This window comes from Pelobates fuscus, chromosome 6 (assembly GCF_036172605.1).
Source record: "Pelobates fuscus isolate aPelFus1 chromosome 6, aPelFus1.pri, whole genome shotgun sequence".
NCBI classification, from domain to species: Eukaryota; Metazoa; Chordata; class Amphibia; order Anura; family Pelobatidae; genus Pelobates; species Pelobates fuscus.
In genome coordinates, this window is record NC_086322.1 from 140,730,892 (window position 1) to 140,746,335 (window position 15,444).

At 36.1% G+C, this 15,444-nt stretch overlaps 1 protein-coding gene across 1 annotated transcript in view; it reads left to right on the plus strand.

The window, feature by feature from the left end:
• The window catches only part of LOC134614487 (collagen alpha-1(XXV) chain-like), a 167,007-nt gene that overhangs the window by 33,988 nt on the left and 117,575 nt on the right, over positions 1–15,444 (plus strand). Inside the window, exons 4-6 of the mRNA XM_063458370.1 lie at positions 10,925–10,996; positions 13,039–13,155; positions 14,790–14,825. Coding sequence (XP_063314440.1) covers positions 10,925–10,996; positions 13,039–13,155; positions 14,790–14,825 — 225 coding nt within the window. The remainder of the gene's footprint in view (positions 1–10,924; positions 10,997–13,038; positions 13,156–14,789; positions 14,826–15,444) is intronic.

Genomic DNA, 15,444 nt, shown 5'->3' on the forward strand with positions numbered 1-15,444 from the left:
TTGAATCGCTAATAATTCTGAAAAATCCTGTTAGTTTTCAAATGCCTTTCAAAATTCCATGCACATATTCACTTATACTGTGGAGTGCAAGAGGTGAGAGTTTTTTATTTGTATTTTGTTTTTTTAAAGAATGTAAGAATAAGTTAAATATATCATCCCGCTGCATACCTTACTCATTTCAAACTCCAGAAAATGCATACTATTGCAGGTTATTGTAATGGTTATGGCAAAAACTGGAGGAATTCCCTACCCCCAGATCCAATCCTCTTGACTTGTGTTGTTATAATGTGGAAATCTCATAGCAGTGTTATTAGATAGTATGAGAGCAGTGGCATGTATGATAATGAAACACTGTATGATGTGTGTGCACTATGCTGCCCAAAGCAGTTACCCGGTGTAACTTAGATACCAAGGAACAAAATCGGGATGACAGGACAGGACCTTGAATGTGGGACTGTTGCAGCAAAAGTGGGACTGTTGGGAGGCATGCAGGAAACATAACCACAACAGTAAACTGGAAGATTATGGTGCTTGAAGTTATCACTTTATATTTATGATGTTTAAACATGTTAAGATATATTTATTTTTTAATCTATACATTATTAACTGATAACAATAGATAGCATGTAGGCACCAAACATTGTTTAAGGCAGAAACATATAACAGAAAAGTATAAATCAAAAGACACTGCTATAGCAATATAAATATTAAATAGATAATATGACACACCCATGTATATATCCCTCCAATTTAAACAAAAATATATACAAAAAAAGTGAAATGGGAAAAAAAGGTGAAGCTTGCAAATCAGTGGAAATAAAGTAAATCTAATGCCTCTATGGTTCCTTTTATGAAACCATATTTTAATGTGTTAACCATTCCTCAAATACATAGAAAAATATACAAATGCAAAACCAGATAGCATAGTCAGCATTTTTAATGTGTAAAATGTTGTGTTATAGCAATTACTCACTCACAATATGAAGAGCCAACATTTATAGCTCAAGTTGAAGAGGCATTCAGTGTATTTAAAGGAACACTATAGTGTTATGAATACAAAACTGTATTCCTAACACTGCAGTGTCCCTCTGCCCCTGCACCTCCATCATGAAAGGGTTAAAAACGATTTATTTCACTTATTTGGTCCCTCAGCACTGGATTGGTCTGCTCCCTCCACAATGTCATGGTAATGGGGGAACTAAGTGAGCATGTGCAGCAAACGTAGCCCATGCATTAGGACTTCCCCATAGGAAAGCATTGAATGAATGCTTTCTTATGTTAATTTTTAAGATGCAAAGGGTGAGGACATCCAGCATTGTTTCACAGAGTTAAACTCCATGAAGAACCAGGAAGCGTCTCTGGTGGCTGGCTATCTGGAAGGCAGCCATTAGAGATAGAGTTAACCCTGCACTGTAATTATTGCAGTTTCTCGGAAGCTGGAATGTTTTACATTGCAGGGTTAATGGGACAGGGACACTGCACCCAGACACATTCAATGAGATGATGTGGCCTCCTGCCAATAGTATCCTCTACATTATGATCTTGATAATATTTCCTCAGGAGAAATATGCAAAACACACATAGTGCAGGTTATCCTTGACTCAATATATGTAATAGGAAATCACAATTGTACTCACATGAAATAGAGCCACTAATTAGATTTACTTCATATTGATTTGCACTCTCCACCTTTTTATTCATATTCACTTTAAAGGTGAACAAATCACCTAGATAAACATTGATACCTATAACAGATGTGTCTTGTAGGGCAGCATATTAATTCAGCTGTGCAATGTAGATTTCTAGTAAAAGGTTAGATATGATCGCTATAGTTAGAACTCGAAAATCTGAGCTTACTCTTATCTGAGTTCAGCTGGAATGCTTGTAGACCGAGATTATCAAGGGAAAGTCTCGTTGCTGCAGACCTGTTAATATATGAACTGCTCAGCAAAAATGAATGGGATATTAATAATTATTGTGTCTTAAAATCATCAGGAAACAGCTGGTATTTAATTAGATCTGGTGTCTCGTTGCTGCAATAATAAACCACTGAGGAGCCACTTCATGGTTTTCTGAACATAGTTCTCCTCGTGGTACCTTCAAGACAATCTCCTTAACAGCTGGAATTGCACAGAAAACAGATAGTATCTTAAGAATGTTCTGCCAGACTGGATACTTTTTTTTCACCAACAAAAAAGCACCCATAAGTTTATTGTATTAGTCCAGTATTTATGAGCTGAATATTTCAGCAGTTATATTCGATCTGCTAAAATAGTTAAAACATCCTGTGCCAGTTTCATTTTCTCAATCTCTGTCCTTCCTGTTATTTTTATATGTGGATAATAGCGTGCTGGTGTGGTCTGCCGTGATAATATCCTATCAGGAGATATGCTCTTTTTAAGTGTTATATAAATAAATGATAGACAGACTGACAACTGAAGCTGCATTGCCCCTAGAGAAGTGTAATGTCTGTTATAGCCACTCTTGCTTTAACAGGTTTTTCCTTGTGAATACACAGCATAAAATGTTACATCTACATTTTCTAGAGGAATTCCAGGCAAATAATGTATCCTAAGATAGATAGAACCTTATGCAATGCATATACACTACATGGCTACAAGTATGTTGACACCCTTACTAATCTGTTGAGTACAGGTGTTTCAGCCTCATTCTTTGCTAGCAGGTGTATACAATCCAGCACATAGCCATGAAATCTCCAAAGACAAGCATGGACAGTACAATGGGTCCTACTGAGGAGCTCAGTGACGTGTACAGTGCCTAATACAGTGCCTAATATCACTTTTGCAACAAATCAGTTAATTTAATTGGTTTGGACTGTGCCCCTTTGTTTCTGTAATACTACAGGATTTAAAGACATTTTAGACAATTGGGTACTTCTAACATTGTATCAAGCATTTGGAGAAGGTCCTTTTCTGTTCCATCATTGCTGTGCACAAAGCGAGGTCCATGAAGATGTGGTTTGATAAGGTTAGTGGGGAGTTATTCAAGTGACCTCCACAGAGCCCCTAACCTCAACCCCACTGAATGCTTTTGGGAAGGATTGTAATGCTGATTACGAAGCAGAACTTCTCTTTAAACATCCATGCTAGACCTCTGACTGCCGAATAGGGAAAAATTCTCACAGACACAGTTTACAATCTTTTGGCTATAGCCATAAAGAAGAGGGCAACCTCATATGAATACGATGGTGTAGTCCCATGCAATGGAATATCCAACATGCTAATACAGGTGTGATGGCGCGGTGTCCTCTTGCTTTTGGCCATGTAGTATATATTATTTCTAGACTTGAGCATGGCAAAAAAAATGCTAGGTACCAAAAATAGTTTTGGCCAAACCACTAAATAAATATGGCTGTAAGGCTTGGCCAACTTTTGCGAACGAAGAGATTTAGGCTAAAATAATTAAATGAACCAAAAGATATATATATATATATATATATATATATATATATATATATATATATATTGTTTGTATGTATATATATATTTTGTTTGTAACAACGCAATGTTTTGTGGACACGGGACATACTTAAAAACTAGATAAATCTCAATGCATCCATCCTGGTAAAATATTTTATAAATAAATATATTTTACAGTACACTCATGCGTTTTCCCACCATTTGGTTCACTGATCAAGTTAAAAAAGTAACCAATAGAGAGAAAAAGAGGAAGACCAGTAAATAAGAAACCTATTTATTTATATATTATGTAATTATTAAATGATTAGTGTATATATATATATATATATATCCACTGCTCCTCCTTTTTTTCCCACCTATTGGTTACTTCTCATTCGATATGTGAATATCAGTGACTGTCCCCTAGCCATCAATTATTTTTGTTTCCCATCAGTCATCTCTTTTTTTGGCACCACCGCGGAATTTAGAATCACAAATAAAAACAATGAAAAGAAGCATTTGGTTTGACTTGAAATGCAGCTAAATTTTTAAGAATTTGAACGATTATCTAATAAGCCCAAACTCATACCAATTGCAGTTCGGAACAAATCGAATCTTCAAGTCTAATTATTTCCCAGTTTAGTAATTAATCTATGTAGGTGCCAATTTGAAGTTCTTAATATGGGCCAGCAGGCAGTATTTGCACTCAACTTGTGAGTGTATCTTATTGTTATTAATTATTATTTATAACGCACTAATATAAAAGGCAGCACTGAGTGCTTGAGACACACGTAAATTTAAGATAAGTGCGAGATTCAAGAACAACAGGTGGTAATGGCACTGCATAAGCATTTAATGCTTTATGACCTTTGAAAGGCAATTTATTGCAGTTTGTGAATTTGCAATCCCTACCAAAAATATACATACATTTACTTGATTTTATGATTACATTTTTTTTACAAAAACAAGCCCCACATAGCTACCCCTGTACTTCCACACTGGTACTTTTAATTTCTCCTCCAGGACTCCTATCTGCTCAGTGGACTATAAATTATGACAATCACCTTCTGCAATGTGCAGGAGCGAGCTCTGCTCAATTTGTATATCGCTGAACATCAGTCAGGAGAAGAGGAAATAGAAAGGCCATTTGAACATATACCTGGGCAAATGTCCTAGCCGTCGCAATGCCTTTTAAACTATAGATGTCTGGTTTCAGCCTTCCAACTGTATATACTGGTTGTACCTACAAGCTCTCATAATGTTTAGATTATGATAGCTTTTGAAGAATTTACTTCTCCCAGGATAAAAGTGTATTACTTACAATTACTCTGTTGTGCCTCCTGCCAATAGTATTATTTTTATTCTGTGATATTTGTACTGTATCTGTATATAAAATTAAGCAGTAGGGATATAGTATCTGATGATTAGGTCATGCTAATATTTATAATAAGAGAATATATGAAGGGTTTCCTGTTACATAGTAATAACTACAAGAACAAAGAACTCAGAGATAGCATTATTTCCCCTAAAACACACTAGGTGTTTTTTTTATATATATATTATGATATATTAGGTTACTGATTGTGTAAGTGTTAAGGTAGTGTGGAGGTTAATGGTTAGTTATAGATTACTGTAGGGTTCCCCATTACAGTAGGAGATATCCAACAACAAGTAGCCCACATGAAGGGTTTTCAGCACCAAGTCATGACATGGTCCAGATCTACTAAGAGCACAGCATGAGCGCCTAGCAACACATATGAGCCAACTACAAGCAACAAGCTCCCACACTGATTATCTAACACAAGGAAGAACAACACTGGTCATGAAGGATGCTCGAAAGGTATCAACACCACCTAACTACCGACGAATCACCTGCCTCCCTACAACATGGAAGGTCCTGTCAGGCATCATAGCCTTTAAGACCAGTGGGCATATGAGTCAGTACATGAGCAAAGCAAAGTTGTGAACACAAGTATATACAAGGAACATGAAAATACATTTTTATATAGATAATAATATAGTACAGCTGACATTCCTATAAAAGATTGAACCACTAGTTCAGTATAACTAGAACACAACAATTTTAATACATGAACAATTTAAGAGCATTGGAAACAACAACAGAGGCACAAAACATCAACTGCTGGTAGGCCAAATAGTCGCACAAGATTCCAAGAACAGACAGACCAATCTGTGCACTGCTTAGATTGACTACAAGAAAGCTCATGACACAATGCCGCAAGACAAGACACAAAGAAACTCCATCAAAAACTCGTTTGGCAAGTGGAGAACAACTTTCCAGAAATTCCATGACAACTCCAAAAGTAAATATCAAATGAGGCATGTGTAAAAAGGGAGTCTATTAAAACATTGAAATAGGATATATAGCAGAAAATACCACCCTAGAAGTCCAGAGCGCAAAGAAAAAAAGGAAAATACAAAATACATATATAGAACTAAAAATAGAGATTAAAATTTAACAAATCAAGACAGATTGAGTAGTCAACATGGCAAACAAAAAATACTAAGTATGTAAAATGATGCAGAATGTTACCAACTCTGTTGTAAAGGAAGTAGTATATATTTATTTATAAAATATTTTACCAGGAAGGATACATTGAGGTTTCTCTTGTTTTCAAGCATGTTTCAGGTCAGAGGTTCGTGGAACCCTTTGACATGTATCAACATCGTGGAACACCTCTCCCCCGCCCCCCCCCCCCCCCCCCACCAAAAAAAAAAAACAATTTTGTGCCATTGCATAAACCTTTTTTTTTGTATGTGCTGGAATAATAACCTAGCCAAGAAAAGAGCTGAACACCAAGGTTATCAAAACCCAGAAACTACTCATAATGGAAATTCAGCACCCAGAGATTGTACACCAGCTGGAAGGAAGGAGGTTGGGGCCTAATGAGTGTCGAGGCCACAGCCATGGAAGATACACGAGGCATCCACACGTACATCATGAAGATGGCTCCCAAAGATAAAAAATGTTAAAGGAATGCCTGAGACAACAAAAGGTAAAGGATGTTGGTAAGGAGGAGGTTCCATGGGAAGACCAAGCTCTCTGTGGGATGTACCATCAGCAGATAGAGGATGTGACTCCCAAACCCTATCAGTGGTTGGCAAAATCAGGACTAAAAGACAGCACTGATGCACATATTATAGCTAACAAGAACAGGAACTCAGTACCAGATCAATAGAAGCGGGGGTCTACCACGCCAGACAGGTCCCAAGGTGCAGAGTGTGCAAAGAGGCCTATGAGACAATCCAGTACACAGGAGCTGTGTGCAAGAAGACAACAGGGAAAGCATACAATGAGAGACACAACCAAGATTTTGTAGAAAAAAAAGCTACACCCATATAAGTTGAACTTTCCTAAATCCAGATGGAAGGAACTAGAAAGGGTACTTGAAAATGACAGTGTTAAGATCCCGTGGGACTTCCAGACCCTGACAGAAAACCAAGTACTGGTAAACCAACTTGACATTGTGGTAGTAGACAAGGAATGGAAGACTGCAGTGGTGATGTATGTGGCAATACCCAGTGACCATAACATCTAGAAAAAGGTACATGAGAAAGTTGACAAATACCAAGGGCTGAAAGCGGAGCTGGAAAGGATGTGGAAAGTGAAAGTATTAGTCACAGTTGTGATAGGTACACTTGGGGCTATAGCCCCAAGGTGAAGAGTGGCTTCAGCAGATTCCGAGTAAGACATCTGAAATTCTAAGAACAGCTAAGATACTGAGCAGAACCTTCACTCATAGGCCTCTGGTAGAGGATCTGAGAATGAGGAATACACAAAAATATATACCACCTAGAGGGATGAGAAAGTAAATGGCATACGTAAATATACATATATGTGTGTGTGTGTGTGTTAGTTCCACAACTGACAGCATTACATGGCTTCTACACCTTCTTTCTCCATCCTATTTCGGATATATACACATATCCATTCTCTACCTGGTAGTGGACCAGTGAATGGCAGCTATCTATCCCTCCACTTCCTAGCCAGTTAGATGTTGATTAACTGTTGATTAATAATATGATGGATTTATGGTTCTCCAGGATCCCTAGTCCAGTGATAGGTGCTTTATTGGATGTTTCGTCCCCTGAAGAGAATACCAGTAGGTCAGAGCATTAAAAAAAATGACCTCCTATAGACTACAAGCCCTAGGAATACCTTTTGTCCTCAAGCAAAGGGAACCAACCTTTAAAATGCAAAACCCCCTTTCAAAAAAAGTTTAAAAAGCAACAATATTTAAGTATTTGCATCACTAGCACAATACTTCATATTTTTTCCAACATATTGTTAACTCAGCAACTCACACCAGGGATAAATAATATACTGGAAATGGTGAGTTATGCACAAAAGTCAAACTGTGAGCAATGTAAATTGCATGAAGTTATTCTCTAACTTATGAATAAGCGTGTCTTATTTAATGAGTTACAGCAGTAAATCAACTCCATATCTTGTGGCATAAACATCATAGGAAATTAACATTTCTCAGAGTTCAGTTTTTTTTGTCAATAAGCAACACATACTTACTTATGCATAATGTCAAACTCGGGATCAAAGTTCACATTCCATTATTAATAGTGACTAGCATGTAATTCATTTAGTACCTACTGTAGCTAATTGAATTTTCTACTTCACTTTTCAGTTGTAAAAATATAAACAAAGCTGCTTGAATTAGTAAATTGATGTTATACTGACCTCAGACATTTCTATTTATTAATCATCTGTGCAGTGCAGATAACCCTTAACCCTGTATGAGTAAAGGCGTGCCTTCGTGACTATTTGGTTAAAATGAAAACAATGTATCACACAAAGGTAGTTTGTCTTTCTGGCTGGAACTCTGTGTATAAGGGGCACAACTGCGGCCAGGGTTGCCACTTGGCTGGTATTTCGCCAACCCTGCCGATATTTAAGGATGTCTGACCGCTGCCGGTATTATAAAAATACAAGCAATGGAAAGGCTGGTATTCTTCTCTGAGGAAGAGTGGAGAGAGGAATGAAGCCAATATATCCACTTCTATTATATATGGCACACACATTGATATATATGTACAATAACACACACACACACCAAAAACACATACTTAGACAAATGACACACACAATAACACCTTGCTATGCACTCACGCACACTCAGTCACAGAATACACAAACACATTCAAACAGCATACACATAATGACAGAGACTGCTATACACACTATGCACATGACAAAATACCACAGACACATTATTTACACACCTACACAAACACACACAGTATATTCACTGATGCACTGCTACACAAACTCAGAAACCGTATACACACAATGCAACATGTACTACAGGAAGTAGAATTTGTTGATTTCCCCTTCTAAAGTTTTTTTTCTCTTATGTCACTCCTTGTGATATTACATAACATCTGGTGATATTGTATCACGTGATGTCACTCATATGTAATTAATTATGCAAATTAGCATGGCCAATATTTTTTTTCCCGAACAATATGGCACCGCTAGCTGTTGCAGGAGTAGGGTACGGAAATAATTATGTCAGTGTCATGAAGAGGAAAGAAAACTAAAATTCTGCAATAATATATTCATCAGCAGTGAAATAAAAATTAGCTGTTGAAATCTTATGATGATTTTTACCCAGGGGGTGCAGAAGAGCAACCAATCAGTGCCAGGGTGGCCTGGAGCCCTGTGAGACGTGGTTTGTTCATCCAGCAGCTGGCTGTAACTCAAGGAAGTGCTACAAAGTAGCAGGTGCAATGCCCGCTTGTGAACACATAGCCTTATGTATTACAGCATTGCTGGCAGCTCACAAAAGGAAACACAATAAATCCCCTAAAACGTTAGCAATAAATGTCCTGTGTCTGGTGTAAATTTTTAAACAGGTATCTAATGAAATGTTCAACTTTATTGGGTATATTCTGTAAATGTTCTTCAAGTGCAGGTAATGTTGTAGAAATGTCACGATAAATCAGTGAGACAAGTTGCCGTGATTTAACGGAGATTTTATTGTTTTCGGCTTAATAACATCTTGCTGGCATTTTAGTAAAACATTTAAAGATATGGATTTACATGTCATCTGCCTCTGCTCACCTCATCAGATACTTTATCCAAGTCCACTTCCTGTAAGCTTGTAATAGATAAGGGTATAGAACCGTGACTTTAGGACTGCTAGGGACTCACGGCATTTATGAGCGTATTCATAATATGCAGGAACTGGGCAAGAGAGTTGCAAAATTTAGTCAGGGTTACTTCTAGGCCTTAAAATGTCAAACAAACAAATGTACATCTGTGAGTTTTTATTTATCTTTTACCACTTGCGAAATGAGGATATCTATATATATTTCACAATGTGTTTTTAAAATAAGAAAACAAAAAACTTATACATCACAAAAGAGACAGGCACGTATTTTGAGTTCATAAACTTTCTGTTTGAAAATAGTTTAATAGCTTTGGGAGCCTAGAAACCTTGACTATCATTAAATATAATCCACACCAGATAATAAAGTATATCTATATTAATTTTATGAATTACTCAGTGTTAGGAAATAAACATCAATAAAATATATATTTTTTTAAATGCGCTATTCTATAAAAGAATGTTAATTGTAGGCATCAGTCCCAAGCTATTGCTTTCTTTCCTTCTAACACAACTACTAACATTAAAGTTGTAATGTAAACACACTGTTTGTTGTCCCTAGTGCACTGTAAATTGTCTTTGTGGTGTCTGTGTCGGTCTGTTTTGGTGCTATGTTATGTTATGTCTCTAGGGTTTGCCAGGTTACCCCACAATGGCCGCTCTCCATAGTAATCAGATTCTCACCGTCAAGGTTTGTTGATGATATGTTAAAATCCAGCCAAGTGTCCAACAGTATTAAACGTGAACATGAGTGAAACATTGCAAACAACACAAACTTAGCAACTGTAAACCAATTCACTTTCACTTAAAGAATATTTCCATATTTATATTAAATAGAATGAAGTGCCTTAACCTCGTGTATCTTAGGGGGAAAGTGTTGCTTCCAATCACTGCCAAAATATAATATACATAATAAATAAAATAAGGATTGTTTTGTATAAACTCAATTTATGAAATATTGCATAATGTTATAAATTACAAGTAGTAGTAGCACGATAGTATCTCATGTTACTTAATGATTGTTGGACACTCTGACTGTACACTACTACTGATGCTTTGTCTAATGAATCTCTGTTTACAAAAAATAAGAATTTGCAAAACTCCATATAGGAATAATTGGATTTACTTAATACCAAATTTCCTCTTTGCAGTAAACATCCCTATTTATAATTCATTTTAATTCAGTGTATATGTTTTTCAGTAATCAGAGCTTCACCAGGCAAACACAGTCAGTATGTACCATGCTTTTTATTTTTAAATCTAATGCTTATGTCTTTATTTCTTTCTTTTGGGCCTTCTGATGTCTATCCTTCAACTTTCTCATCTTTGAACTACAACCTTTGACCTCATCTAACTGATCAGATGGTGTTTCCTAAGATCAATCATGGCTTTCTCTCTGCTGATCAGCAGCTTATTAAACGCCGCCTGATAAAGGTAGTGCTTAAAGCATTAGGAATCTTAATTTTTTTTTTTTTTGCAAAATATAACTTTTAGTGGATTGTGTTTTAGTAACATAATTGGTTCATCTTTTCCATGTGTAATATGAATATATATAATTATATTGTTATTTACAAAAAAAAGATATAAAAGTAATTAATGGCGTGAAGAATGTAGATTTATGCTTCAAAACAGAGACTACATTTGAATTTTAAACTGCAACCAATTGCAGAAATCAATAGTGTTAAAGGGACACTCCAGGCACCCTGACCACTTCTGCCCATTGGAGTGGTCTTGGTGCCAACTCCCACCACCCTTAACCCTGCAAGTGTAATTATTTCAGTTTTTATAAACTATCAGACAGCCACTAGAGGGACTTCCGTGTTCTTAGGTCTCCCCCGCTGGCTGACGTCGGCAGGGGAGAATAGTGGGCTGACATCATTAGATCTCCCCCCGCTGGCTGTCGTTGGCAGGCAGGAATCGTGGGCGGAGCCTGACCCATCGTGGATTCAGGTAAGTCACTGAAGGGGTTTTAACCCCTTCAGCAACATGGGATGGGTGGTGGGAGGGAGAGGGGCACTGCAGTGTCCTGCAGTGTCCTGCAGTGCCAGGAAAACGGCTATGTTTTCCTGGCACTGGAGAGTCCCTTTAAATTTACCATAATGCTTTATCCAGGATGTGTTAATGTCAGATGATGCTTTGCTTTCTAACTCTGCAGAATTTCAAACCTATCCTATTCCACTCTTGCGCTATGCATGTCACATTCTGCATTTTAAATTAATTTAAAGCAAGAGCAATAAGTATTATTGAATATACAAGAACACGAGTTCACATTTTATGCTGTGCTTGTCTGCATTACATTTTGCCTGCAAAATTAGTTTGGTCATAATTTCAGAAATATTTTTCTTGGCAAAATGGACAATGTCCACGAAACTAGATATGGTATGCTACCCCCAAAAATATATCTACATATTTTAAAGTAACAAAATGTTAAACTAATTTGTTTGATTCACAGCAATCTATTTAGCATCAAGTTTTGATTCAAATAAATAGATAAAAACAATACAAAAAACGTAATATTTATTAAGCATATATTATTAGACTCTCTCATTTTCCTTGTGATACCGTCAATGCTACTTTCAATCCTCTATGACAAATGTATCTATTTAAGAAAGCAGCTAATGCCGTAACACATACTAGTTTAATATTAAAAATCCATTTTGTGAGTTCATCAATTTTTTATAGCAATTCACATTATTAGCATTTGGCATAAGACACTATTACCCTTTTAGTAACTTTTGCTAAGCATTCCCAAACTATTACTATTGTAAATAATTAATTGGAGTAATTTTATAAGAGCTAAAAATCAGACAACAACTCCTATTGGTATGTTCAAACGACAGATTTAAAAGAATAACAATTGTAGTTTTTTTTTCCTAACTCAGCTGATTTGGTGCAAATTCAATTGATAATCACGATTTAGTGAATAAACTTTGTGGGTTTTTATTTGTTTTCAAGTTCATATATGCACCTTCCATAAAAACTGTTGCATGCAAATTGTAATGCTGACAAATTGTTCTCAATGTAATTTCCATGTTTAACTATTCTATATTGTATTTTAAAGGATTGCTTGGTCACACTATAAGTTTTGAAGCCTTAGAATGACTCGCATTAGAATGAGTATACATTCTGTTTTGTTTTTTGTTTATATTTAAATATATATGACCATTTATGGCTATATTTATAAATTAATTATAGTTAATTCATCAGGCCAGATCTCATATTTAACTAGGGACCTTTATTACCATTGTACACCGCAGGGCTGCAGTTAAGTCAGGGTTGACTTGCAGGGTGCCTATTATATAAGTGTCCCTGGTTAAATCGGAACACCGATCCTGTGAAAATAGTCTGTTAAGTAATTTTCTCTCACACTGCTCTCTAGTGTTCATATATTAGGCTTACGAAGTGGGTGAAAAATCAAGGTAGGCTATATCCTAAACTGCTCAACTGTTGTGACACATTGTGTACTTATTATAAAGGGTGATCAAGGACAAGCAGGGCCACCTGGCCCACCGGGTCCTCCTGGGCCACCAGGGCCAAGAGGTCCTCCCGGAGACACTGGAAAAGATGGCCCAAGAGGATTATCTGGATTACCAGTAAGTATAACATGAGATATGGTGCATTGTTTAAGACTGTTAGTGCATTAATATAATATGAGGCAACCTACTTAACCTTTAATAATCCGGTGCTATGAATATTGAATAGCTTAGGAAATGGCCTGCATTGTTTTCACACTGGCGTTTGTGCTTATGTTCATGCAAATTACTATAAATTTCATTATTTGTTATTGCAGAGGTTGGATGAATTGGTCCTTATTGTAGAATTGTTGACCTTTAAGATACGCAGACAAATGGATTATTACAGAGCTTAATTTTTACTGTCAGGCTTTGGAGATTCATAATCACTTCCGACTTCTCTGTGCCAGTTTTATTTTTAATGCACCCTGAGGAACAAAGCTGTGTTAAACTCAAAGTGATTTCACGGCAGAGAGTAAATTCCGCTTCCATGACTCCATTGAACACAAAATCCCTGTTTCAGGTTTATTCTACTACATGATGAATAAGCTGCAGGATAATTATCCCTTGGTTATTCACCCCAAATCACCTGGGTGCATCATAGCAGTTGCTACAAGATCATTTCAAAACAGCCACATTATCACAAATCAGAGTTGAATGTGAGATTATCATAGTAATGTTAAGATTTGTGGATTTGGATGTTTTGACAGGCTGTAAAATTCTACCGTTTAATCTTATTGTCAGGCTTATTAACAGTGTGCGGTAGGATAAATGTGCTTCCTAAATCATTTTGTGTATTTTTCCATTCCTTTAAATATGTGCGGGCATGAAGATGTCTTCTCAAATGTTTACCTAAAAAATAAAAATAGATAATTTATTGCATAGATTCAGATTTTCTCTAATATGTTTCCCAGTTAGTACTAGCTGTTTTTCTTTTACTGGTTTAGTCTTTTTGTAACGTATTGTAGCATCTTTAACAACATCAACAAAACTATACTAAAGTACAACTGGGTCAGGATTCAGGGAGCGCTTTGCACTTTATAAAACTATGCCATCTATGTGACATCAATGGGAAATTATACATAGTATTCAAGCTCTGTTCTTCAACGTGTCCACAGATCCCAGTTAGAGACCAGCAACATGTAATCTATCTCACAAGTAATTTAATTAGTGGCTCATATATTTCCATTGAGACTCATGTGTCGGTGAGTTCTGAGGACATGTTCAAAGAACACTGTCTTTCATGATGAAACCATTTACTAATGGCTGAACATATCCAGAGCTGCCTTGTGTAGTAGGATGGATCAAGTATCATCAATAAACTATACAGAGTCTAGAACATTGTGATTCTCACTTAAAGTTCCAAAATGTTATTGGGAAGAACATCTTGGTAATTGGGTAACATATTGCTCATTAAAGAGCACAATACTTAGTAATTTGCAGTTAAAATAGAGAAAACATCCACTCCCCATGCGGGCACATTAAAGGTTAAAAGTTCCCTGAAATCTTACTTAGTAATTCTTTAGCATTATTATCAGACCTCACAGGTAGCTTGTCCATTTTTTTTTTAAATCAAATGGAAGTATGAAATTTAAACAAACCTGGAAAATCCATAAAATATCTGTAGAGCCAACATTCTCTGACCGATAATATAATTGCGTTAACATCTCACATATAATGAACATGTCACTAACTTGGTTATTTTTAATTGTAAGGGGGAGCCAGGAAAACCAGGTGAACAAGGATTCATGGTAAGTTCTTATTTGATGACCTGTTTAATGTATCTTGTTAAAGAGAAAATGAAGCATCTAAAGGAGATATAACATTAACAATTAATATGAACAGTTGATTTGCTATGCATTTAACTTGAGTCTTGTTTTCATAATTCTGTTACAAATCATGTAATACCTTTTGTTTTTACCATATATAAAAATAAATATCCCAATTTAGCAGAAAAGTGGATTTTATGGAGAATATTAAGCAAAACTCGAGCAACCTATTAGGGGCTAACGGAAAGCTCAGTTCAAAAAGTAGAACAAGAAGAACTGAAGTCAATGAAATGTTCCTGGTGATTGTTTCAATTTTAAAGCTTTGCCCAGAGTTACTCATAATATATAACCTTTAAGTGGTAACTGATTTCCTTTAGAATCGTGAGGGCTATAACAATCTATTTACACATTAGAGGGACATTTAAAGGACCATAACCACTATAGCTCAATATCCTGGTTATGTTGTATGGAGGCTATGGGTATCCCTCTGTTTTTCATTAAAGTCTCCTTAAAATGGTAATCTAATTAATCTACTTCCATCATAAAATCATTTACATGGTTAATTTAACCAAATAGTTATAACAAACTATGATACAATGTG